The sequence below is a fragment of the Myotis daubentonii genome, chromosome 20 (assembly GCF_963259705.1).
Source record: "Myotis daubentonii chromosome 20, mMyoDau2.1, whole genome shotgun sequence".
In the NCBI taxonomy this organism is placed as follows: Eukaryota; Metazoa; Chordata; class Mammalia; order Chiroptera; family Vespertilionidae; genus Myotis; species Myotis daubentonii.
In genome coordinates this window covers 2,094,404-2,121,724 of record NC_081859.1, presented here as the reverse complement: position 1 = coordinate 2,121,724, position 27,321 = coordinate 2,094,404, and the positions used below count along the sequence as shown (strand labels likewise).

The 27,321-nt window shown below is 41.7% G+C and overlaps 1 protein-coding gene across 1 annotated transcript in view; it reads left to right on the top strand.

Moving 5' to 3' along the window:
• Positions 1–27,321, top strand: part of LOC132222545 (complement factor H-like) — a 209,030-nt gene that overhangs the window by 82,176 nt on the left and 99,533 nt on the right. The window contains exons 25-41 of the mRNA XM_059677633.1: positions 10,689–10,865; positions 12,515–12,688; positions 12,911–13,093; positions 13,770–13,943; positions 14,166–14,348; positions 15,003–15,176; positions 15,399–15,581; positions 16,278–16,451; positions 16,674–16,856; positions 17,600–17,773; positions 17,996–18,178; positions 18,888–19,061; positions 19,945–20,124; positions 21,595–21,768; positions 21,990–22,172; positions 22,850–23,026; positions 24,531–24,704. Coding sequence (XP_059533616.1) covers positions 10,689–10,865; positions 12,515–12,688; positions 12,911–13,093; positions 13,770–13,943; positions 14,166–14,348; positions 15,003–15,176; positions 15,399–15,581; positions 16,278–16,451; positions 16,674–16,856; positions 17,600–17,773; positions 17,996–18,178; positions 18,888–19,061; positions 19,945–20,124; positions 21,595–21,768; positions 21,990–22,172; positions 22,850–23,026; positions 24,531–24,704 — 3,024 coding nt within the window. The remainder of the gene's footprint in view (positions 1–10,688; positions 10,866–12,514; positions 12,689–12,910; positions 13,094–13,769; positions 13,944–14,165; positions 14,349–15,002; positions 15,177–15,398; positions 15,582–16,277; positions 16,452–16,673; positions 16,857–17,599; positions 17,774–17,995; positions 18,179–18,887; positions 19,062–19,944; positions 20,125–21,594; positions 21,769–21,989; positions 22,173–22,849; positions 23,027–24,530; positions 24,705–27,321) is intronic.

Below are 27,321 nucleotides of genomic sequence, written 5' to 3'. Positions count from 1 at the left end.
CCTCTAAATTACTCATTACTTTGAAGTTTTATTTGTTTATAAAAGGAAAGTTTATTTATTGTTTTCATTATTTCTTCTTCCTTCAGATCCATGTGTAATATCAGAAGAAATCATGAATGAAAAGAACATACAGTTAAAAAGGAAAGATAACAAACGCTATTATGTAAAAACAGGAGATACCGTTGAATTTATGTACAAATTTGGACGCAAGGCGGTGACATCAGTGGAGTCATTTCAAGCCGTGTGTCGGGAAGGGGCAGTGGAGTTCCCCAGATGTGAATGAAGAAGCCCTGTGGCCCCAAATATGTGGCCAATCCCACCTACTTCTCTTTGCTCAAAGCTTCCAGTCTTCTGGCATTTCCTGCTCTTTCCCACTATATTTCAAAGGATATGAAGGCAATGTGTTAGCCTCCTTTTCAACTTAATCTTCTCCCAAAGATGTTATCACAAAGTATATCATCACTTACACTTGTACCAAGACAATAATTCTTCACCGTCGTGGGATGAGACTACTTGCCAATAGAGCAATAAACTTCAGTGGAGGTAACGGTGTGGCTTTCTGCCTGTTGAATCGGATGTTTAACCGTCAAACAAAGCACGTGAGCTTAGAACAGCCGTGGGCAAACTACGGCCCGCGGGCCGGATCTGCCAGTTTGAAATGAATTAAACTATTGAAATAAAAGACCGTACCCTTTTATGTAATGATGTTTACTTTGAATTTATATTAGTTCACACAAACACTCCATCCATGCTTTTGTTCCGGCCCTCCGGTCCGTTTAAGAACCCATTGTGGCCCTCGAGTCTAAAAGTTTGCCCACCCCTGCACCAAGAGGACCAGTTCCTTCAGGGTCAGGGCCCATGGCCTGGTAATGGGCTCATTCCCCAGTAGTGGGCGTGCAGGAGGCAGCAGATAGATGTTTCTCTCTCATCCTGGATGTTTCTCTCTCTCCCTCTGCCTCTGATTCTCTCTAAAAACAAACCATATGAAAAACATTGAATGCCATGAATGTGCGGAATTCTTGGTCTTGGTGGTGTGGTCTGTTGTGAGTTTACAAAAAAATCAGTGCTGTCCTACAGACAGGACCCTACACTGTGTGGACACACGGGGTGGTGTCCATAGACCCCTAGGACTGCAGTTGGGTGAGAACAAAGAGAGAACAAAAGTCACAGGGACATGCAGTCAGAGCTATTCCCATGTGAATCCCCTGGTTGAGAAAGAACCTCACCCATTTTTATTAAGTGATTAATTTGAAAATTAGAATCTTGGAGCCAATTTTTAACTTTATAAGGAAAGTTGGACAAGAACAAATTAGGGAATTGAAATCATTCATGGGAATTGAGGGCCTTAGCAAAACACTTTGAAATTTGATATCTACCGAGTGACCTCAGTCAACTAGCTTCCTGGTACTATCACTTAAATTCAGAGCCACACTTAGTAAGGGCTCATAACGCAGATTTAAGCCCCAAACAGCAGCACTGGAAGATCTGCACTAACACACACCCGGGGAGCCCACCATGCTGTTACTAGTCAAGGTCATCCTCACCCTGTGGGTCTCCTGGGCTCATGGACAAGGTGAGTTGAAACTGACAGGAATATTTAGCTTCCTTTTTAGGTAGGACTTTTCCCCTTTTCATTTGTCTTTGATTTTTTTTTTTTTATATCCTCACTGGAGCATATTTTTTCCATTGATCTTTAGAGAGTGCGTGGAAGGGAAGGGGAAGGGGGAAACATCGATGTGAGAGAGATATATGGACTGGTTGCCTCCTACACATGCCCCAACTTGGGCATGGGATCCAACCTACAAAAAAATTATGTGCTCTTGACCGGGAATTGAAACAGGGACCCTTGTTCTGTAGGCCAGTGTTCCTACCACTGAGCCAACTGGCCAGGGCTGTCTGTAATATTTGAATGAATTGACTTGAAAACAAAATAATCCTTGGGAACTATCAGGGATTCTACTAAGGAAGGGGGAGAATTTTAGGTGGAGCTTGGGCCAGAGTGATGGCTGAAGCAATGCAGAACAGAGGACAGGTCTGGGATGCATTTTGGTGGTAGCAAACACAGGTAACATTACTGAATGTTGGGTGTCAGAGTAATCGTCAAGGGACTCACATGTTTATTTTAAACTAAAGGCCCGGTACAGGAATTCATGCATGGGTGAGGCCCAGTCTCTCTGCCTCCATCTCGGCCAATCAGGCCAGCCAGGGGGAGGGGCCACAGGCGGTTGGCCAGTGGTCCTACGCCCTGGTTGAACTCTTGGTAGAGGGCACAGTTTGCATCTTAGCCTTTTATTATATAGGTGTTTTTTTTGCATAAGGAAGCAGGTAAATGGAGATGGCGTTTGGTAAGGTGGTATGGGCAGTAGAAAGAGGTCTTTGAGAGGAACATCTCAACTTTGACTTGGGCATGGGAGGGCTCAGCTGCCCATGGACAATCAAAATTGGATTCTAAACTATAGAGTTGAACGTTGAGGGCTAGCCAGCTCAGCATGTGAGATGATCACCATGTAAGTGACGTCTCATGGGGAAAGAATACAGAATGAGAAAAGAACTCAAGACTGAGCCCTGAAGCATTCCGACGTGCAGATGTCAGACAGGACAGAAGAGTAATGGGTAGCAAAGTAGAGAGAATAAAAGGAGCCCTACTGTGTTCAAAGGAACAAACGAGGGAGGGATCGAGGGCTTTGTTAAACATAGGAAGGCATCTATGCACAGAAAACCGTTCAGAACCGTGCAACAGGGAGAGCAAAGAACTTGACTTCTTTAAACAATACTTGAAGATCATGCGGCCTGGGGTCTGGATTGACAGCGGGAAAGAGAGGAGATGATGTTGGAAGTACAGGCATGAGAGAGCTGGGATTTCCTTCTACCTAAAAGGGGAGGGTTTTCGATGATCACCATGTATTTCTTTTCTGGGATTAGAGGCAGCCGCGGGTTGTATGAAGCCGGAGGTTTCACACCTTTGAGGGGCCTTCTTTGAGAAAGAATGTAAAATCAGGAATATGAGAGTCTCATGGCCTTGCCAAGCCACCCACCAGACATGACAGGGAAACAGGAAGGAAAGAGTGTGGTCATGACAGAGACAATAGAACCCCATGTGGCCAATATGGCTTCCTATTAAAAATTTTATAGTAACAGATCACCTTAGGAACACATTTGTAGGTGTTGCTTTAATTTGTTAACTAAGCCAATTTTAATGTTCCTCTACTGAAATATATGAGAAATGCCTCTCTTTGAGTGTCCTGGTTCCCCAAGTATATTAAATTAAAATACCAATTTTTATTTAAGCATGCAATTTAAAGGTGTAGTGTTAATTTTTTTAATGTGAGAGAATAGTATTGTTTTGATAATACCAAAAATGTAGCCTTTAGTTTTACTAATCTATATAATAAAACCTAAGCAGCCATTACGGCGGAATGACCAGAAGGACCAGTCGCTATGATGTGCACTGACCTCCAGGGGTCAGACGCTCAACACAGGAGCTGCCCGCAGGGGTGTGCAGCTCAGCCAGAAGCTGGGCTCACAGTGGCAGTGCTAAGGAGCAGCGAGCTGGGCAGTAAGGAGCAAGGGGTCCTGGACTGCAAGAGGGTGCAGGCCGGGCTGAGGGACCCCACCCCCTCCCCCAGTGCACTAATTTCGTGCACCAGGCCTCTAGGGTCAATAATAAAATCAGATCCACTATAAGAGAGTTGATATTTCAAATAAGTGTTCAGGACACATTTATTGCTATCAGAGAGTCCCATATGAATATGAAGGATCTGTCAGACATAATAGATAATGCACTTCCAGGGAGAACATTTATTTGATGCCTCTCCGAATATGCAACACCCAGCCACTTATTTTTGCATGACATATAAAGTTTACTTGCCACTGGTTAATCATATGTTCTCATTAAATTATTTACCCTTTTTATAGAAAGAGAATGCATGGTTCCCGATATAGAGCAGAGCTTACTTGCTCAGCCCCGGAAAGAGAAATATGTCATTGGAGACGTGTTGAAATTCTCCTGCAGAAATAGACACTTCACTCTCATTGGACCAGACTCTCTTCAGTGCTACCCCTTTGGATGGTCCCGTAATCCTCCAACATGTAAAGGTGATTAATTCTCTGACACCTGCTCAAAACAGAATTAGAATGTTGGATTTCAGCTGTTCTTTTCCTCTTAATTTTCTGTTGGCTCCCAGTGTGTCTATAACCCACTGCATTAAGCCAGAGACAAACTTTGGAGGAATGTGTGTTGGGTAGTAGATACCTCAGATTTCCTTATTTGAAAAATTAACCTTCAATTTTTTATTGAACCACGTATTGAAAGTCTCCGTAGATGGAAGTATTGTGTCTGATGCTGAAGCTACCTCTTTTGTCATATTTTTTGCATAACTTCCACCATCGATATTGGACATTTCTATCAGCATGTGTCTCACCTCAAGTTTCCCTGAGAGTATCTAAACAATATTTAAGCATCTTACAGTTAATTCAAGGCCATGTACAATATAACGGAGCATTAAAATTTGTTGATCAAATGCTTGCCTCCAATGATGGTATTTTTTGAAAAGGTTTTGATGGAATGTTTCCATGGAACGTGAATATGGCTGTAAGTTGCACAGTCATATTTGTTCGTTGGTTTGCATGTGGCTTAGATCACTGAGGAGCGGTGGGGGACCTTTTCTCTGCCAAGGGCCATTCAGATATTTGTACCATCAATCGCAGACCATACAAAATTATCAACTTAAAAGTTATCCTGCTGTAATTGGTCAAACAATCAATTAACTCACCCCTAACGCCTTGGCAGGGCCAGACCAAATGATTTCCAAGGCCTTTTATGGCCCTCGGGCCAGACGTTCCCCACCCCTGATCTAGAATATCGAACGTTTCCTGGGCTTACATATATGTCCAATGTGCTAGTTCTGTATCATAACGGAGCTGGGAGACATGAATCTGGTGTAAACACCATTCTTTATCCTTCTTCAAAAGAATGCTGTAATAAGTTAGATAATAAGTAATAGATTAAAGAAAAAAAATCTCTTCATTTTCCTGGATTTTCAGTTGTACAGGAGACACTTTCACCTTTAGTTATACAGTATTTCTACCGTAGAGGAAGTACAGTCCTGTGATCAACCTCCTCGACTCCCCAATGGGAAAGTTGCCGACACACCGAAAGGGGAATATGAACACGGTGAGGTGGTGGAGTATGTGTGCAACCCCAGGTTCCTGCTGAAGGGTGCGAGGAAAATACAGTGCATTGATGGAGAGTGGACACCCTTGCCCGTGTGTGTTGGTAACGTATCCAAAATTTCAGCAGTGTTTCTGTTCATATCAAGACCTCACGTACATTTTAAAGTTGAATGTTTGTTTGTGGGATTTTCACAGAGGAGGACAGTACATGTGGAGACGTACCTGAGCTGGAGCACGGCGAGGTCGTGTCCCCAGCACAGCCTTCCTATCACCATGGAGAGTCAGTAGCGTTCACTTGTGGAGAAGGCTTTACAATGATTGGTGACAGCTCAGTTACATGTATTAGGGGAACGTGGACCCAACCACCTCAGTGCATTGGTGAGAAGACACTTCTGTAATTGATATTTAATAACATTTGATTTTTTTTTATTGTGAAACTACATGCAACCATATTTTTGAAATTCAGTGATAGTCTTGAAAATGTCAGGTTGCAAATTATAATGAATCCAACATTCATTGTTTATAGTTCAATAGGATCTACAGAGGAAAAATAGAAGCTAGCAATAGAATTTTATACGTCTGTCCCTAATATTAACATCATTTAAACTGTGAAGCTAAATTTTACTTAAAGACCCATGATTGAAATTTTCTCTTCACTGTTTATTTTGTAACTCCCTGTAAACCAGCCTTTCACTCTATGAAGATGTTTCTTTTCTCTGAATAAATAAATTCTTTCAGAAAACAAGCATGTTTCGACATACCACAACCATCACACCTCCTTTTGACCACAAATCTTCCTCCAGTTCTCATCTCAAAGAAGACGACTCATTTTGTGTCCCTCACCACTCTGGACCCGCCCTAACAATAAGGCTATTTCTCAAACCTCTTGTCTGTTTTAAATTAATCCCCTTTATTTTAGTTTCTTTTTCAAGGTTGCATTACAAAATCATTACTTTTCTTTGGCCAATTACTAGACTGTTCTTTGTTCTGTTCACCCTGACTTGACTCTCATCATTAACAAATTATTAACAAAAACTACCTAAGACCTACACTGATAGGTCTTATCAAATTCAAAAAGGATTGCCACCTGCATTGCATTTTTGAAATATGTAGCTGTGTATGAAAATTCCATAGTCCATATCTAAAACATACGGCAGCCAACATAAATGTGTTATTAGGGCATTATAATATTATTGGATTCTAGGATGATCTGGTGTATAAAATAGCTTCTCAAAGATTCTAAGAACATGTATACAAAATGTGTTATGACTTAGAAACGAAATTTCTTATTCTGGTTTTTGGTGTTCGTGCCAAAGATATGCTGAAACATTCACAGTCTATACCCTACACCTTAGATCAACTTTTCTTGTTAGTACAGATTAAAGTTATTTTAAAATATATAATTAAACTAGGAACTTCATATATTCTATTTCCACAGATAATTGTTTTCTTTTACCATTTGAAGACTATAGACTGAAAATAATGTAGAGATATGTGGCACCAAGAAAAATGGATGTGAAAATTTGGAGATTTCAAATGAGACCATATTTAGTCATGTATGACTATTTCCTATGTAGCTCAGACAAACGGTGAACCCCAATATCCTTGCAATCCCCGAAGGGCAACATGGCTTTAGGATGACTATTCTCTCTGAAATTTCAATACTGGACATAGGACTGTGTGTCCAAACATTGTAGCGCACCTCATGCAACATGATCAGGATGAACGTTGCTGGTGGAATTTATGGACCTAACATCCTATTTCATTAGAGTTTGGACTCTTTAGTTGTTGTGTTGGGTTTTTTTTATTAGTTGCCTGGATTTTCATAATTAGTGTCTTCAATGGAATATTTTCATTTTACAGCAACAGTTGAACTGAAGACGTGTAAATTACCAAAGACAATTGCCTATGAGACAAAGTTGTCAGGTAGGGTTGAATATGAGCATAATAAGGAAATCAGTTACACTTGTCGGAGGAAGTCAGAGCAGAAACACTCAGTCTGCGTGAACGGAAGATGGGAGCCCGAGGTGACCTGCACAGGTGAGCTCTTGTTTAGAACATTTCCAAACGGTGATTTTCCTTCCTGCCTTGTACAAGGTGTCTCTTTGTGTCTTAATATTTTATTTCTAAGTCTGTATTATGACAATAATTTTGTAGCTGGAAAGTAATTTAGAAAATAACCAAAACACTGTTTCTGAATAGTCATTGTATCCTGTGCATTGGTCAGCTGTCAACAAACCAACCGGCAGTGCGGTGGCTTTAGTCACATTGGGCAGTGGGTGTGCGCATTCCTATTGGGATCCCATTGCCACCAAGTTCTTACCTTACAGATGGGCCTATGCCTGTAACGCGTATATTTATCTAAGCATCTGTGGGTGCACGCTCTATCTATGTCTGCATCCCTCTATCTCTGTAGGAATCTACCCATCTAGTCATCTGTCTTTGCTCATTTATCTGTCTGGCAAACACTGAGTCTTATTGCCACCACCAATTCCAATAACACAGGGTTCATCCCACTTTTCATATCACTATTGCTCTTCTTTAATTGAGGGCACCTTGACCCACTCACCTCAGTATTTTTACCAATTTCCATGGGCCTAGAATATACAGAAAGCATTTTACATAAGCTCAGCTACCCAAGATTGATCACAGAAGGGATAAAGGAAAGAACCTACAAGGAAGGCCATGAGAATATAAACCCAATGAGGTATATTAGAGTGACAAACAAGACGGAAAGTAAAACATATTTAAACACAGAACAGAGCATTATAGTTTGATTTTCCAGGTGCACTATTATTGATCATTTTATTCACTGAGTTGTTGTTTTAATATTTTTGACTTATAATTTTTCATCAAGAAATCTGATTTTAATATTTTTAGAAGCACCACGATGTCCACCTCCACCTCAGATTCCCAATTCTCAACATATGGCCCTTTCAGTGAATTTTCAAGAAGGAGAAAAAATATCTATTCTCTGTCAAGAAAACTTTCTAATCCAGGAAGGAGAGGAAATCGTGTGCCAGGATGGACGATGGCAGTCAATACCGCGCTGTGTCGGTCAGTAGTGGGTCACTTGCGTTACACTGCCTCTCAGATGAGGGTAACCCACAGCCCTGCTTTGTGTAAAGGAACAAGAGGACCCCTTTCCCCTACCCATCCCACTCATCTCCACACAGTACACACCATCCAGGTGCCGAAATCAATCACCATTATTTCACTTCTAATGTGAAATCAATGCAAACAGAAACTTCCAGTGACTTGGAAATACCCAAGTTCTGTTTATGCGTATTTCACTCCTCAAGATGAGCAGGAGGAGACTAAAGAGGCATATGGGACACATGGACCGTAGCATCAATTTTATGGGCACATATATCTTTGCAAGTTTCAAATACTTTTAGTTATTCATAATTTAATTGGTTCCGATGTCCCTAGTTTAAAATCCCAAACAGTGTTGGATTTTATTTTTCAATTTAAACATTATCTTTGTGCTTCACCCTTTAATCTCTATTTTTTATATAGGAAACACGCTGTGTTCTCAACCACCTCATGTAGAACATGGAAGCATTAATTCATCCAGATCTTCAGAAGACGAAAGAGAATCATTGGAACCCAAGCTATATGCACACGGCACCACATTAAGTTATATTTGTAAGGATGGTTTTAAATTATCCAAAGAAGATGGGATAACATGCCACCAGGGAAAATGGAGTGCTCCACCACAGTGTATAGGTGAGGACAGCATGCACACTGAAGTTCTGTTTTGGTGCAGTTCAGTAAGATAATCCATCGTCACCATCAAAGCCATGAGAAATAACTCTATATTTATAAACATAGAAAGTCATTATATGTCACTTATATATTTCCATATTTTTCCAAATGATTTTTGCATAAACAAATTAAACCAATTTTTATTACTTTTATTGGCTCATTATGAAATCACTTTTAATTCGGGCATTTCTTTCCTACTAAAACTGGAAGTGTGGTGAAATGAAACTGCAGTCTTCATATAAGTGTACCTATTCATATCCTACATATTCGTATGGGTTGCAATGAAGGCTTTGCCATCAGGTTTTATAAAGATTCATGGTCTCCCTACATTGTCCATTCCGATCTCTTACAACAGAGGGTACTTCTCTTAAGATGGTTCTCAGTGTGTTTCTTTTTATTGCTCATGGTTGGTTAGGGAAGTGTTGACAGTCCCATTCTCAGATGTGTGCACATTTCTCCAAGTTCCTGCTCAAGCTGACAGCTGGACAACCACCATGGTGGTTTGTCAAGCATTTGTGCGCCTTTCCTCATGTGATATTAGCACCTTTGTGATCATTTTATTTCAAATGAAAGTACCAAATATGACAACCAGGACATGAAGTAAAGTTCAGTTAGTGAAATACGCAGTCATTCTTTCTTTTTTTTCTTTTCTTCTTTCTTTTAGGACTTCCTTGTGGACCACCCCCTGAGGTTTCCAATGCTGTTCTGTTTGGCAGATTAAACCGTTATCCGCATGGGGAAAAATATACGTACACCTGTGACAGCGGATTTCAGATTCGGGGGCCTCCATATGTGGAATGTTCGGGAGGAAAATGGTCCAGCCCACCAGAATGCACAAGTAGAGTGTATTTCATTTTATCCTGAGGCTGATGAATAGCTTTAGTTCAGAGCATCCATGGTAAAACTATAAAACTGTAGTAGTTCTAGAAGGTATCTCTAGAAAGTTCTGGATTCCGGTAGAGAATTAATAGCCCTGGTAATATTAAAACTTTGGCAACAGGGGCCAAATTATTTCATTTGATGTCATCCGTGTTCACTTTCCATGTATTCTGATGGGCAACCTCTGACTTCTCATCTCTTCTTGTATCACAGCTGGTCCCTGCTCACCCACCTCATCGTTATTCAATTCATTGACAGTTTATCAGTTTTTTCCTCATCAATCCATAATGTTCTAAGATAGTTGATGTAGCCAGGCCCACATGTGTCTCCGGTTGAGCATATAACTATGAACAAGTAGGTGACAGTTCGAATCCCAGTCATAGCACATACAAGATTGCAGGATCTAATCCCCAGTAGGGTGCATGCTGGAGGCAGCCCATCAATGATTCTCTCTCATCATTGATGTTTCTATCTCTCCTTTCCCCTCTGAAATCAATAAAAACATAGTTGTTTTAAGATGTTTGATGTAACTATGGGAAACCAATTTAAACAGAAGCAAAAAAAGTGTAATATGTACATAGTGTTTGTGGCCCATGTGGACAAATAAAAATTTGGATGTAAGAAGTTTGGTCTTGATCATGACCTGTGTACCCATCTCCTCAGGCTTTCAATACCACCATCCCCACGTGACACCTTCAATAAATGTACAACTATTCAATGTAATTGAGTCAAATCTGCTTGAATTTTCAAGTTATAAGAAAAACATTGTACAGTGGGCACTGGTTTTGTGTGTATCTATTATTCTAAAGTAAAATTATTGGCCAACATGTTAAAGATTTACTGAAAAGTCTATGTTCTTGCCTTTTCAGCAATGACTTGTCCTAGCCCACCCAGCTATGACAACGCCATTCTCGTGGGCCAGCCGAAGAACTCATACAAGTCAGGAGAACAAGTGACTTATAGATGTCCAGAACATTACCAGATGGATGGGCCCAATATTGTACAGTGTGTGAATGGCAGGTGGATGGGAACACCCACATGCAAAGGTATTTTGGTGAATGGCTTCTAGCATCATTAAAAATTAGATGCAAGTTCTGGTGAGGCCAGATCAAGGAAGGTTTATGCCTCAGCAGAGGGGAATAGGATGTGTACTCAGTGCTGGGTATTGGGGCCCCAGAGCCCTCAGAGTGTGACCCCGGAAACAGACGTGTCAGTGTCTCTGGGGAATTGGTAGAAAGGCAAATGCAGACTCACAGGCTCACTCAGACTCAGCATCAGAATTCAGGGGTTGTGACCTTGAAACCGTTGTAGCAATTCCCAGCGGGTTCTATGCCCATTTAGTTGGGAACTGTAGCTTCAGCCTCTTATTACTTTACTAGAGGCCAGTGCATGAAGTTCATGCACTGGTAGGGTCCCTAGGGGCTGCTGGCTGCCAACCAGGTATTCTCTCCCTTTCCCGGCCACCGGCCACCGCCTGCTGCCACTGCCGCTGCCACTGCCAGCTAGGGCCTCTCTCCCTTCCCCCACCTGGCCTGACCCCTGGTCGAACTCCTGGAAGAACTTGGGTTGAGGGGACAATTTGCATACTACACTTTTATTTATATAGGATATCCACCCAAGTCTCCCCAATGAACTGCACAGTGCTCACTGCAGTGTCCTTAAGAACTCACATTATTGGAGTATTTCTGAAATTGTAAATATATTTTACTCTTATTTTTCTTTAATTTCTGTGTGGATCTTTTGATTTTTAATCTTTATTGTTGAAAGTATTCCAAAAGTCCACTTTTCTCCCCATCGACCCTTTCTAGCCTGGCCTTGGCCCCCACCCCAGTCTTCCACTCCCCTGTTGTCTGTGTCCATGGGTTATGCACGAATCTATACAAGGTCTTTGGTTGTCTCTTCCCACCCCCCTACCCACCATATGATATCCCTCAATGTAATATCTACAATAGTGTCTGTACCTGTGTGGACAAATAATAATTTGGATATAAGAAGTTTGGTCTTGATCATGACCTGTATGCCCATCTCGTCAGGCTTTCAATACCATCATAGTACATTTGTCCAACCATATGATATGCCTCAAAACCTGTTAATTCTTGACTTCCTGTCTCTGAAGGTGGCTACTGTCACTTATCTTCTAAAGGCCTAAAATAAACATTCAAAAACATAACGTTTGTGAAACACATTTTGATGCCAAATGAGGGATTGATTATGAGTACTCGGGGTTTACAAATTCATTTTGAATTTATATAATTGATGTTTGGTTTACTAAACTTCAAGGAAAATTTTCAGAAAAACTGTCTTTTTCTCTTTATTTCTATTACGTCTTAAAATTCTTTTCTTGAAGTTCTTGGGGTGACATTGGTTAATAATTGGTGCTGGGAAAATTTCTCCCAGCACGATCTTTTCTGATATATCTCCTCGAGCAAGGGAAACAAAAGAAAAAAATAAACAAATAGGACTACGTGAAACTAAAAAGTTTTGCACAGCATAATCATCATTTTCATTGGCCTAAAAATCTCTATTAACCTTAGAGAGAGGATAGGAATTAAATTTAAGATATAGAAGTTTAAAACTTACCCCAAATATTGCTTTATCTATTTTCAATCTCACATTTAAATTTGTAAAGATTTTCAATATCAATTGCGTCTAAATGATTGCTGCATTAGAGATCCATTGTTTTCTCTTTATTCAGGTCTCCCCTGTGGCAGCCCTCCCCCAGTGCAAAATGCCTTCATACCAAACCAGAAGCCTAGGTATCAACATGGGGACACAGCACGTTATGAATGCAGGCAGCCTTTGGGCCTCTTCGGGAAAGCAGTGGTGACATGCTTCAGTGGAAAGTGGACAGACCCACCTGAGTGCAAGGGTAGGTGTCGCATTCTCCCCTCCCAGTCTCTGTGCAGCTTCTGTAAGCACTTGGTTACTAGACTCCTGTCCCGCTGGCCTTCATTGGTTACTCAGGTTTGTTGCTCTATCGTTTCCTGTAAATTGGTTTGGGGCCGAGGGGAGGTGAGTTTAGCTCCCACCTACTCTGCAGCTCCCTTAAAATCAACTGCCCACTCAATAAACCAACACTATCCTCTCTTAGAATCCACAGGACAATGTGGGCGCCCTCCTGCTATTGACAATGGAGACATTACCACGGATCCATTAGCGGTCTATGCCCCTGGGTCTTCAGTGGAGTATCAATGCCAGGCCTACCATGAACTTGAGGGAAACAGGAGAATAACATGCCTTGATGGACAGTGGTCTGAGCCACCCAAATGCTTAGGTAAGTCCTTTAATATTCCTCTGGACTCTGAGTAAAATCAATGTAATGCATAGGATTTACTGGTTATGATCACATTTTGATGAATTAATGAACAATGCTAGCCCTATCAGGTTCAGCTCAGTGGACTAGCTTTGGTCTGAGGTCTGAAGGGCTCCAGATTTGATTCTGGTCAAGGGCTCATGCCCAGGTTGCAGGCTCCATCTCCAGTGGAGGCGTGCAGGTGGCAGCCAATCAATGCTTCGCTCTCATCATTGATGTTTCTATCTCTCTCCCTCTTCCTTTCTCTCTAAAATCATAAAAAATATTTTTTTTTTAGAAAAGAGAGAAAGAAATAGTTGTAGCCCTGGCTAGTGTGGCTCAGTTGATTGGGTTTCATCCCAGGTACCAAGAAATTGCTGATTTGATCCCAGTCAGGGCACATGCTGGGGTTGTGGGCTTAATCAGAAGTAGGAGACATGCAGGAGGCAGCAAATCGATGTCTCTCTCTCTCTCTCTCCTATCGATCTAAAAATCAATAAAAAATTTTTAACTTAAGATATAGAAGCTTAATTCTTACCAAAAAAATTTTGCTTGATCTTCTTTTCTCAATCATGTGTGTAATCTTATGAAGATTTTCCATCTCAATTGCATCTAAATGATTGCTGCATTAGAGATCCATTGTTTTCTCTTTATTCAGGTCTCCCCTGTGGCAGCCCTCCCACAGTGCAAAATGCCTTCATACCAAACCAGAAGCCTAACTATCGACATGGGGACACAGCACGTTATGAATGCAGGAACTCTAGGGAACTCTTCGGGAATGCAGAAGTGACCTGCTTACCTGGGAAGTGGACAGACCCACCTGAGTGCAACGGTAGGTGTCGCATTCTCCCCTCCCAGTCTCTGTGCAGCTTCTGTAAGTACTTGGTTACGAGACTCATGTCCCGATGGCCTTCATTGGTTACTCAGGTTTGTTGCTCTATCGTTTCCTGTAAATCGGTTTGGGGCCAGGAGGAGGTGACTGTAGCTCCCACCTAATCCGCAGCTCCCTTAAAATCAACTGCTCACTCAATAAACCAACAATATCCTCTCTTAGAGCCCACAGGACAATGTGGGCGCCCTCCTGCTATTGACAATGGAGACATTACCACGGATCCATTAGCAGTCTATGCTCCCGGGTCTTCAGTGGAGTATCAATGCCAGGTCTTCTATGAACTTGAGGGAAACAGGAGAATAACGTGCCATGATGGACAGTGGTCTGAGCCACCCAAATGCTTAGGTAAGTCCTTTAATATTCCTGTGGACTCTGAGAAAATCAGTTTTACTGATTATGATAAAATTTTGATGAATTAATAAACAAATCTACCCTAACCGGTTTGGTTCAGTGGAAGAGCTTTGGTCTGAGGGCTGAAGGGTTCCAGGACTGATTCTGGGCAAGGCACATGCCCAGGTTGCAGGCTCCATCCCCGGTGTGGGGGGTGTTGGAGGCAGCCAATCATGATTCCCTCTCATCATTGATGTTTTCATCTCTCTCCCTCTTGCTTTCTCTCTAAAATCATTAAAAAATATATTTTTATTTAAAAAAGGACAGAAATAGTTGTAGCCCTGGCTTGTGTCGCTCAGTTGATTCGGTGTCATCCCAGGTACCAAGAAATCGCTGGTTTGATCCTACTCAGGGCACATGCTGGGTTTGTGGGCTTAATCCCCAGTAGGAGGCATGCAGTACGCAGCCAATCGATCTCTCTCTCTCTCTCTTCTCTCTATCTAAAAATCAATAAAAAATTTTTAACTTAAGATATAGAAGCTTAATTCTTACCAAAAATATTTGCTTGATCTTCTTTATTCAATCATGTGTGTAATCTTATGAAGATTTTCCATTCGATTGCATCTAAATGATTGCTGCATTAGAGATCCATTTTTTCTCTTTATTCAGGTCTCCCCTGTAGCAGCCCTCCCTCAGTGCAAAATGCCTTCATACCAAACCAGAAGCCTAACTATCGACATGGGGACACAGCACGTTATGAATGCAGGAACTCTTTGGGCCTCTTCGGGAAAGCAGAAGTGACATGTTTAAGAGGGAAGTGGACAGACCCACCTGAGTGCAAGGGTAGGTGTCGCATTCTCCCCTCCCAGTCTCTGTGCAGCTTCTGTAAGCACTTGGTTACTAGACTCCTGTCCCGCTGGCCTTCATTGGTTACTCAGGTTTGTTGCTCTATCGTTTCCTGTAAATTGGTTTGGGGCCGGAAGGAGGTGAGTGTAGCTCCCACCTACTCCACAGCTCCCTTAAAATCAACTGCCCACTCAATAAACCAACACTATCCTCTCTTAGAATCCACAGGACAATGTGGGCGCCCTCCTGCTATTGACAATGGAGACATTACCACGGATCCATTAGCAGTCTATGCCCCGGGGTCTTCAGTGGAGTATCAATGCCAGGCCTACCATGAACTTGAGGGAAACAGGAGAATAACATGCCGTGATGGACAGTGGTCTGAGCCACCCAAATGCTTAGGTAAGTCCTTTAATATTCCTGTGGACTCTGAGTAAAATCAATGTAATGCATAGGTTTTACTGGTTATGATCAAATTTTGATGAATTAATGAACAATGCTAGCCCTATCAGGTTCAGCTCAGTGGACTAGCTTTGGTCTGAGGTCTGAAGGGTTCCAGATTTGATTCTGGTTTGGGCTCATGCCCAGATTGCAGGCTCCATCTCCAGTGGAGGCGTGCAGTTGGCAGCCAATCAATGATTCGCTCTCATCATTGATGTTTCTATCTCTCTCCCTCTTCCTTTCTCTCTAAAATCATAAAACATATATTTTTTTAAAAAAAAAGAAAGAAAGAAAGAAATAGTTGTAGCCCTGGCTAGTGTGGCTCAGTTGATTGGGTGTCATCCCATGTACCAAGAAATCGTTGATTTGATCCCAGTCAGGGCACATGCTGGGGTTGTGGGCTTAATCCCCAGTAGGAGACATGCAGGAGGCAGCAAATCAATGTCTCTCTCTCTCTCTCTCTCTCTCTCTCTCTCTTCTCTCTATCTTAAAATCAATAAAAAATGTTTAACTTAAGATATAGAAGCTTAATTCTTACCAAAAAAATTTGCTTGATCTTCTTTTCTCAATCATGTGTGTAATCTTATAAAGATTTTCCATCTCAATGGCATCTAAATGATTGCTGCATTAGAGATCCATTGTTATCTCTTTATTCAGGTCTCCCCTGTAGCAGCCCTCCCACAGTGCAAAATGCCTTCATACCAAACCAGAAGCCTAACTATCGACATGGAGACACAGCACGTTATGAATGCAGGAACTCTTTGGGCCTCATCGGGAAAGCAGAAGTGACATGTTTAAGAGGGAAGTGGACAGACCCACCTGAGTGCAAGGGTAGGTGTCGCATTCTCCCCTCCCAGTCTCTGTGCTGCTTCTGTAAGCACTTGGTTACTAGACTCCTGTCCAGCTGGCCTTCATTGGTTACTCAGGTTTGTTGCTCTATCGTTTCCTGTAAATAGGTTTGGGGCCGGGAGGAGGTGAGTGTAGCTCCCACCTACTCCACAGGTCCCTTAAAATCAACTGCTCACTCAATAAACCAACAATATCCTCTCTTAGAGCCCACAGGACAATGTAAGCGCCCTCCTGCTATTGACAATGGAGACATCACCATGTATCCATTAGCAGTCTATGCCCCTGGGTCTTCAGTGGAATATCAATGCCAGGTCTTCTATGAACTTGAGGGAAACAGGAGAATAATGTGCCATGATGGACAGTGGTCTGAGCCACCCAAATGCTTAGGTAAGTCCTTTAATATTCCTGTGGACTCTGAGAAAATCAGTCTTACTGTTTATGATAAAATTTTGATGAATTAATAAACAATTCTAGCCCTAACCGGTTTGGTTCAGTGGAAGAGCTTTGGTCTGAAGACTGAAGGGTTCCAGGACTGATTCTGGTCAAGGGCACAACCCAGGTTGCAGGCTCCATCCCCGGTGTGGGGGGTGTTGGAGGCAGCCAATCATGATTCCCTCTCATCATTGATGTTTTCATCTCTCTCCCTCTTGCTTTCTCTCTAAAATCATTTAAAAATATAATTTTATTTTAAAAAGGACAGAAAGAGTTGTAGCCCTGGCTGGTGTCGCTCAGTTGTTTGGGTGTCATCCAGGTACCAAGAAGTCGCTGGTTTGATCCCACTCAGGGCACATGCTGGGTTTGTGGGCTTAATCCCCAGTAGGAGGGATGCAGGAGGCAGCCAATCGATCTCTCTCTCTCTCCTCTCTCTCTCTCTCTCTCTCTCTCTCTCTCTCTCTCTCTCTCTCTATCTCTCTCTTTCTCTATCTCTCTCTTTCTATATCTCTCTCTCTCCTCTCTATCAAAAAATCAATAAAATATATTAACTTAACATATAGAAGCTTAACTCTTACCAAAAAAAATTTGCTTGATCTTCTTTTCTCAATCATGTGTGTAATCTTATGAAGATTTTCCATCTCAATGGCATCTAAATGATCGCTGCATTAGAGATCCATTGTTTTCTCTTTATTCAGGTCTCCCCTGTAGCAGCCCTCCCACAGTGCAAAATGCATTCATACCAAACCAGAAGCCTAACTATCGACATGGGGACACAGCACGTTATGAATGCAGGAACTCTTTGGGCCTCTTCGGGAATGCAGAAGTGACATGTTTAAGAGGGAAGTGGACAGACCCACCTGAGTGCAAGGGTAGGTGTCGCATTCTCCCCTCCCAGTCTCTGTGCAGCTTCTGTAAGCACTTGGTTACTAGACTCCTGTCCAGCTGGCCTTCATTGGTTACTCAGGTTTGTTGCTCTATCGTTTCCTGTAAATTGGTTTGCGGCCGGAAGGAGGTGAGTGTAGCTCCCACCTACTCTGCAGCTCCCTTAAAACCAACTGCTCACTCAATAAACCAACAATATCCTCTCTTAGAGCCCACAGGACAATGTGGGCGCCCTCCTGCTATTGACAATGGAGACATTACCACGGATCCATTAGCAGTCTACGCTCCCGGTTCTTCAGTGGAGTATCAATGCCAGGCCTACCATGAACTTGAGGGAAACAGGAGAATAACATGCCGTGATGGACAGTGGTCTGAGCCACCCAAATGCTTAGGTAAGTCCTTTAATATTCCTCTGGACTCTGAGTAAAATCAATGTAATGCATAGTTTTTACTGGTTATGATCAAATTTTGATGAATTAATGAACAATGCTAGCCCTATCAGGTTCAGCTCAGTGGACTACCTTTGGTCTGAGGTCTGAAGGGTTCCAGATTTCATTCTGGTCAAGGGCTCATGCCCAGGTTGCAGGCTCCATCTCCAGTGGAGGTGTGCAGTTGGCAGCCAATCAATGATTCGCTCTCATCATTGATGTTTCTATCTCTCTCCCTCTTCCTTTCTCTCTAAAATCATAAAACATATATTTTTTTTAAAAAAAAAAAAAGAAAGAAAGAAATAGTTGTAGCCCTGGCTAGTGTGGCTCAGTTGATTGGGTGTCATCCCAGGTACCAAGAAATCACTAATTTGATTCCACTCAGGGCACATGCTGGGTTTGTGGGCTTAATCCCCAATAGGAGACATGCAGGAGGCAGCCAATCGATCTCTCTCTCTCTCTCTCTCTCTCTCTCTCTCTCTCTCTCTCTCTTCTCTCTATCTAAAAATCAATAAAAAATTTTTAACTTAAGATATAGAAGCTTAATTCTTACCAAAAAAAATTTGCTTGATCTTCTTTATTCAATCATGTGTGTAATCTTATGAAGATTTTTCATCTCAATTGCATCTAAATGATCGCTGCATTAGAGATCCATTGTTTTCTCTTTTTTCAGGTCTCCCCTGTGGCAGCCCTCCCTCAGTGCAAAATGCCTTCATACCAAACCAGAAGCCTAACTATCGACATGGGGACACAGCACGTTATGAATGCAGGAACTCTTTGGGCCTCGTTGGGAATGCAGAAGTTACATGTTTAAGAAGGAAGTGGACAGACCCACCTGAGTGCAAGGGTAGGTGTCTCATTCTCCCCTCCCAGTCTCTGTGCAGCTTCTGTAAGCACTTGGTTACTAGACTCCTGTCCAGCTGGCCTTCATTTTGTGACTCAGGTTTGTTGCTCTATCGTTTCCTGTAAATCGGTTTGGGGCCGGGAGGAGGTGAGTGTAGCTCCCACCTACTCCGCAGCTCCCTTACATTCAGTAAATCAAATATTATCCTCTCTTAGAGTCTAAAGGACAATGTGGGCCCGCTCCTTCTATGGAGACATTACCACATTCCCATCACCAGTCTATGCTCCCGGGATGTAGCCAGCCCCACATGGCTCAGTAGTTGACCATCAACCTATGAACTAGGAGGTAACAGTTCACATCCTCAGTGTGGGGCGTGCTGGAAGCAGTCCATCTGTGATTCCCTCTCATCGGTGATGTTTCTACCTCTCAATCCCTCTCTCTTCCTCTCTGAAATCATTAAAAAGATAGTCAATTGAATATGCTTAATGTTAATATTGTAAAGAGATTTGGACAGAAACAAAAAATATATGTACATAATGAGTGTGGCCTGTGTAGACAGATAAGAATTTGGATGTTAGAAGTTTGGTCTGGATCATGACCCGTATGCCCATCTCAGGCTTTCAATTCCACCATCCCCAGGGACACCTTTGATAAATGCAAAATTATTCAATGTAATTGAGTCAAGACTCCTTGAATTTTCTTATAAGTACCGCGCGCTAACCGATTGCGCCACTGGAGCTCCATGACTCCTTGAATTTTAAAGTTATAAAGAAAACATTGTTCAATAGGCATTAGTTTGGTGTGTATCTCTAATTCTAAAATATAATTATTTGCCAACATGTACTTTTAAAGATTTACTGAAAAGTCTATGTTGTTGCTTTTTCAGCAATGACTTGCCCTAGCCCACCCAGCTATGACAACGCCATCCTCTTAGGCCGGAAGAAGAAGAACTCATACAAGTCAGGAGAACAAGTGACTTATCGATGTCCAAAATATTACCAAATGGAAGGATCCAATGTTGTACAATGTATGAATGGCAGGTGGATAGGAACACCCACATGCAAAGGTATTTTGGTGAATGGCTTCTGGCTTCATTAAAAAATAGACACAGGTTCTGGTGAGGCCACATGAAGGAAGGTTTATGCCTCAGCAGAGAGGAATGGGATGTGCACTAAGTGCTGGGCATTGGCACCCCAGAGCCCTCAGAGTGTGACCCGGAACAGCCATGTCAGCGTCTCTGGGGAATCGGTAGAAAGGCAAATGCAAACTCACAGGCTCACTCAGACTCAGCATCAGAAGCTCAGGGGTTGTGACCCTGAAACCACTGTAGCAATTCCCAGCGGGCTCTGCGCCCATTTTGTGGGGAACCGTAGCTTCAGCCTCTTATTGCTTTATATCCACCGGAGTCTCACTGCAGTGCCCTTAAGCACTCACATTATTGGAGTACTTTTAGGAAATTGTAAATATATTGTACTGTTATTTTTGCTCAATTTCTGTGTGGATCTTTTGATTTTTAATCTTTATTGTTGAAAGTATTCCAAAAGTCCACTTTTCTACCCATTGACTCCTTCTAGCCTGGCCCTGGCCCCTCCCCAGTCTTTCACCCCCCCTGTTGTCTGTGTCCATGGGTTATGCATGAATGAATACAAGGTCTTTGGTTGTCTCTTCCTCTCCTTTCCACCGCCTCCATCCCTCTGAGATTCCACAGTCTGTTGCTGGTTGGATCTTTTAAATGATGATGTTTTCCTTCAATTAAATGATATCCCTCAAAGCCTGTTAATTCTTGACTTCCTGCCTAAGAAAGAGGCTATTATCGCTTACTATCTAAAGGCCTAAAATAAACATTCAAAAACATGATGTTTGAGAAACTCATTTTGATGCCAAAAAAGATATTTATGATGAATATCTAGGATTTCGAAATTCATTTTGAATTTATATAATTGATGTTTGGGTTATTAAACTTAAAGGAAAATATTCAAAAAAACTATCATTTTCTTTTTTCCATCACTTTAAAAAATTCATTTTAATTTTTATTGAATTTATTGGGATGGCATTGGTTAATAAAAACTGCTGGGAAAATTGGACAGACACAAGCAAAAAAAAAAAGAAAGAAAGAAATTGGACCACCTTCTTATACCAAAGACAAGAATAAACTCAAAATGGATTAAAGACTTAACGATAAGGTGTGAAACCATAAAATCCTAGAAGAAATCATAGGCATTCAAGTCTCAGACATTTCTCCCAGCACGATCTTTTCTGATATATCTCCTGGAGCAAGGGAAACAAAAGAAGAAAATAAATAAGTCTACGTGAAACTAACAAGTTTTGCACAGCATAATCATCATTTTCATTGGCCTAAAAATCTCTATTAACCTTAGAGAGAGGACGGGAAATAAATTTAAGATATAGAAGTTTAACACTTACCAAAAAAATTGCTTTATATTTTTTCAAACTTGCATGTAAATTTGTGATTTTCAATCTCGTTTGCATCTAAATGATCGCTACATTAGAGATCACTTTTTTCCTCTTTATTCAGATCTCTCCTGTGGCAGCCCTCCCACAGTGCAAAATGCCTTCATACCAAACCAGAAGCCTAGGTATCGTAATGGGGACACAGCACGTTATGAATGCAGGCAGCCTTTGGGCCTCTTCGGGAATCCAGTGGTGACATGCTTCAGTGGGAAGTGGACAGACCCACCTGAGTGCAAGGGTAGGTGTCTCAGTCTCCCCTCCCAGTCTCTGTGCAGCTTCTGTAAGCACTTGGTTACTAGACTCCTGTCCCGCTGGCCTTCATTGGTTACTCAGGTTGATTGCTCTATCCATTCCTATAAATCGGTTTGGGGCCGGGAGGGGTGAGTGTAGCTCCCACCTACTCCGCAGGTCCCTTAAAATCAACTGCCCACTCAATAAACCAACACTATCCTCTCTTAGAGCCCACAGGACAATGTAAGCCCCCTCCTGCTATTGACAATGGAGACATTACCACGTATCCATTAGCAGTCTATGCCCCTGGGTCTTCAGTGGAGTATCAATGCCAGGCCTCCTATGAACTTGAGGGAAACAGGAGAATAACGTGCCGTGATGGACAGTGGTCTGAGCCACCCAAATGCTTAGGTAAGTCCTTTAATATTCCTGTGGACTCTGAGAAAATCAGTGTTACTGTTTATGATAAAATTTTGATGAATTAATAAACAATTCTACCCTATCCGGTTTGGTTCAGTGGAAGAGCTTTGGTCTGAGGACTGAAGGGTTCCAGGACTGATTCTGGTCAAGGCACATGCCCAGGTTGCAGACTCCATCCCCAGCGTGGGGCGTGCTGGAGGCAGCCAATCAATGATTCCCTCCCATCATTGATGTTTCTATCTCCCAATCCCTCTCCCTTCTTCACTGAAATCAATAAAAACATAGTCAATTGAATGTGTTTGATGAAATTATGGGAAACAAATTTGGACAGAACCAAAAAATATATGTACAGAGTGTCTGTGGCCCGTGTGGACAAATAAGAGTTTGGTTGTAAGAAGTTTGGTTTGGATCATGACCTGTGTGCCCATCTCCTCAGGCTTTCAATTCCACCATCCCCACGTGACACCTTTAATATATGTAAAATTATTCAATGTAATTGAGTGAAGATGGTGAACAAGTTTTAAGGAAACATTTTTATAACATTTTCAATTTATAAGGAAGACATTGTACAGTAGGCTTTAGTTTGGTGTGTATCTATTATTCTAGAGTGTAATTATTGGCCGACCTTTTAAAGACTTACTGAAAAGTCTATGTTCTTGCCTTTTCAGCAAGGACTTGTCCTAGCCCACCCAGCTATGACAACGCCATTCTCGTGGGCCAGCCGAAGAACTCATACAAGTCAGGAGAACAAGTGACTTACAGATGTACAGAACAATGCAAAATGGAAGGATCCAGTGTTGTACAATGTATGAATGGCAGGTGGATAGGAACACTCACATGCAAAGGTATTTTGGTGAATGGCTTCTGGCTTCATTAAAAAATAGACGTAGGTTCTGGTGAGGCCAGATGAAGGAAGGTTTATGCCTCAGCAGAGAGGAATGGGATGTGCACTAAGTGCTGGGCATTGGGGCCCCAGAGCCCTCAGAGTGTGACCCCGGAAACAGCCGTGTCAGCGTCTCTGGGGAATCGGTAGAAAGGCAAATGTAGAATCACAGGCTCACTCAGACTCAGCATCAGAAGCTCAGGGGTTGTGACCCCGAAACTGTTGTAGCAATTCCCAGCGGGCTCTGCGCCCACTTTTGTGGGAAAACGTAGCTTCAGCCTCTTATTATTTTACATCCACCCGAGTCTCCCCAGTGAACCTCACAGTGCTCACTGCAGTGCCATTAAGTATTCACATTATTGAAGTGTATTTTGATGAAATTATAAATTCATTGTTCTATTTTCCATAATTTCTGTTTGGATATTTTTTTTAATCTTTATTGTTGAACGTATTACAGAAGTCCACTTTTCCCCCCATTTCCCCTTCTAACCTGGCCCTGGCCCCTGACCCAGTCCTTCACCCCCCTGTAGTCTGTGTCCGTGGGTTATGCATGAATGCATACAAGGTCTTTGATTATTCTCTTCCCACCCACCCACCCTCCCTCACCTTCCCTCTGAGATTCCACAGTCTGTTTCTGTTTGGATCTTAGTGATCATTTTGTTCCTTCATCCACCATATGATATCCCTCAAAGCCTGTCAATTCTTGACTTACTCTCTAAGAAAGTGGCTACTGTGCTTATTTTTCTAAATGCCTAAATTCAAAATTCAAAAACATGATGTTTGCAAACCACTTTATGAAGCCAAATAATGTATGTATTATGAGTTTCTAGGGTCTAGAAATTCATTTTAAATTTATATCATTTATGCTTGGTTTACTAAACTTAAAGGAGAATGTTCAGAAAAACCATCACTTTCTTTCCATTCTATGACATTTTTAAAAAAAATTTATTGAATTTATTGGGGTGACATTGGTCCATAAATGGTGTTGGGAAAATTGGACAGATACAACTAAAAAAATTATGAAATTGGACCACCTTCTTACACCAAAAACTACGCATTGCTCATTGCAGTGATTAAAGTCTTAAATGTAAAATTTGAAGTCATAAAAATCCTAGAAGAAATCATAGGCAGTCAAATCTCAGACATTGCACATAGCAATATACTTGCTGATATATCTCTCTGAGCAATGGAAACGGAAGAAAAAAGTAAACAAACAGAACTACATCAAAATAAAAAGTTTTGCACAGCATAATCATCATTTTCATTGGCCTAATTATGTCCATTAACCTTCAAGGGAGGATGGGAAAGAACTTCAAGATATAGAAGCTTAACTCATTAAAAAAAAATAAAAATATTGCTTTATCTTCTCCATTCAATCCTGATTATGAATTTATGAAGCTTTTCAGTCTCAACTGAGTTGTAAACAATCCCTGAATTAGAGATCCATTTTTTTTCTCTTTATTCAGATCGTTCCTGTGGCAGCCCTCCCACAGTGCAAAATGCATTCATACGAAACCGGATGCCTCGGTATCGACCTGGGGACACAGTACTGTATGAATGCAGGAACTCTTTGGGGCTCTTCGGGAATCCAGTGGTGACATGCCTAAGTGGGGAGTGGACAGACCCACCAGAGTGCAAGGGTAGGTGTCGCATTCTCCCCTCCCAGTCTCTGTGCAGCTTCTGTAAGCACTTGGTTACTAGACTCCTGTCCCACTGGCCTTCATTGGTTACTCAGGTTTGTTGCTCTATCATTTCCTGTAAATCGGTTTGGGGCCGGGAGGAGGTGAGTGTAGCTCCCACCTACTCATCGGCTCCCTTATAATCAACTGCCCACTCAATAAACCAACAATATCCTCTCTTAGATTCCACAGGAAGATGTGGGCCCCCTCCTGCTATTGACAATGGAGACGTTACCACATATATATCACCATTCTACGCTTCGGGGTCTTCAGTGGAGTATCAATGCCAGGCCTTCTATGAACTTGAGGGAAACAGGAGAATAACGTGCCGTGACGGACAGTGGTCTGAGCCACCCAAATGCTTAGGTAAGTCCTTTAATTTCCTCGTGGACCCTGAGAAATCCCTGTAATGAATGTCACGTTTGCTGCTTACAACAGAATTTGCATGGACTATCACCCCTTCTGTTGACAACCAAATAGTCATGTCTGAGGGTATAAAGTCTGAAAAATCCTTGAGCATCCACAGCAAGAAACTATCATTTTTCTTTATTTTCCTCGTCACCACTTATGCCCCCTCCATCCTCATCCATCTCCACCACCCCCTTCAAGGATTCTTCAATGAAAGCCCTTCATAGCGTAGGTGATATTGTGAATGTTGATTATAATATATGCAATGACCACACATTCCACAGTGTGCCTCATTTTTATGTCATCAATAGTTTAAAATGAGATATACCAACATGATAAATTTTCAATGAATCGTTTTGGAAAAGGGTTTGCAAATAAATTCCTGGATCTGTGTAGAATATTCTACATGAAAGTGTAAAATTCTGTGGAAAATATTTGTATACTACTTAACATTTTATGTCCCTTTTTTAAACCTTCAGATGCATGTGTAACATCAGAAGAAATCATGAAAGAACATAACATACAGTTGAAATGGTCATATGCAAAAAAAATTTATTCTGGAACGAATGATTATGTTGAGTTTATGTGTCGATCTCCCTATCGTAGAGTGTCACCAGACTCTGCATTCCGAGCACAATGTCGAGAAGGAAAGCTGGAGTATCCCACTTGTGCATAACAAGAGGGCTGTGTGGCCGTTTTCACATTAAAATATGCGCCTTCATTCAGAATGTTTTAATATTAATCTAATTCTTCTCAATTTATTTTTCTAGTAGGCTGTAACTCACTTTTATTCATTAATTAGAATTCCTGTTAAATGCCATGTGGGAGATGCCATTGTAATCTGAGACCAACGGACCACTTCTCATAAGCATCTCATTAAAATGTGACAAACCAACATGCTGTGTGTTCTGTTCATGAAACGTCTCTGGCCAGAAAGTAGATGCCATCTCTCCCCTCCCTGCTCCCCCCATCACCCTCCCGACTTTCTCAGCTTCTCCACAGCTGTGGGGGCGTTTTGAGACTCTAATTTCAGAGGAAAAAAATGAAAAATGCTTGTCCCCATCTTCACCTTAAAGTCACTTCACAAACACGTCAAAACCAAACTGTGTCACGCTCATGTTGGCAGTAGATGGTAGAGGTTATTACTTAGTTTTGCTTAACTATCCATGGCTCACTATAACCCCTAAATGATGAAATGCAACATCTACTATCCATCTAGCACATACCATCACTCAAACTGGTCATAAAGAGGTATTAGATTCTAATCAGGGGCCTAGCTATTGTAACACGGACATGAAAGCTGATAAAAATAAAATACCGAGTATAAACACGTAGAACGCATTCACCCAGTGTGCTGTGAAATGTGAGCCAATGTTTACAGAACAGAGACTGGCAGGAAGCACAGTGAAACACCTACCATAACTACAGTTCCATTTAGATATAATAGGCATGGGCATTGGGTTCAATTCCTATATCCTCCCATTCTCTATCTTTAACATATATCACCTTTGATCCATAAGAATATGTTAATTTAAATTCAACACATATGAAAAGTAATATAATACATGCTGAGGTGTATGAAGAACTCTTTCATGATGATGTGGGCATATGGTCAGGGTCAACTGCCAGAGGTGAAATTCATGGATCACTCAGTAGATATCAAAGCCCGAAGAGGCTTGCAAGACCCCTCAGTTTTCATTAATAATCAACTACAATTTGATTGCCAAAAAAGGATATTATAAATCCTAGACCAACTACTAAAAAGAGAGATCTAATCACCAACAAATTGTATAAAATGAAATGCTAAAAGCATAGACGAATGTAAAAGAATGCAGAGGGTTCTAAAGAGTACATGGGCCAAATTAGAAGCAACTGGCAAATGGCATAAGTACATCCATCAATAGTAATTACTGATATTAAATTACAATTACAAGCCAATCAGAAAGAAGAAGTAGAATTGAATAAAGAGAAAACCCAGTTATGAGCTGGCGCCCCATGTATGTGTGAGTGTGTATGTGTGTGTGTGTGTGTATGTGTGTGTGTGTGTATGTGTGTGTGTGTCCGTCTGTCTGCTGGGGGCCTGCCCCCAGCCGTACCACAGAGGCTCAGAGCAGGCCACCTTCTGTGTTGATCTCTCAGGCTCTGGGCTGTACCTGTGTATGTTCGCTCA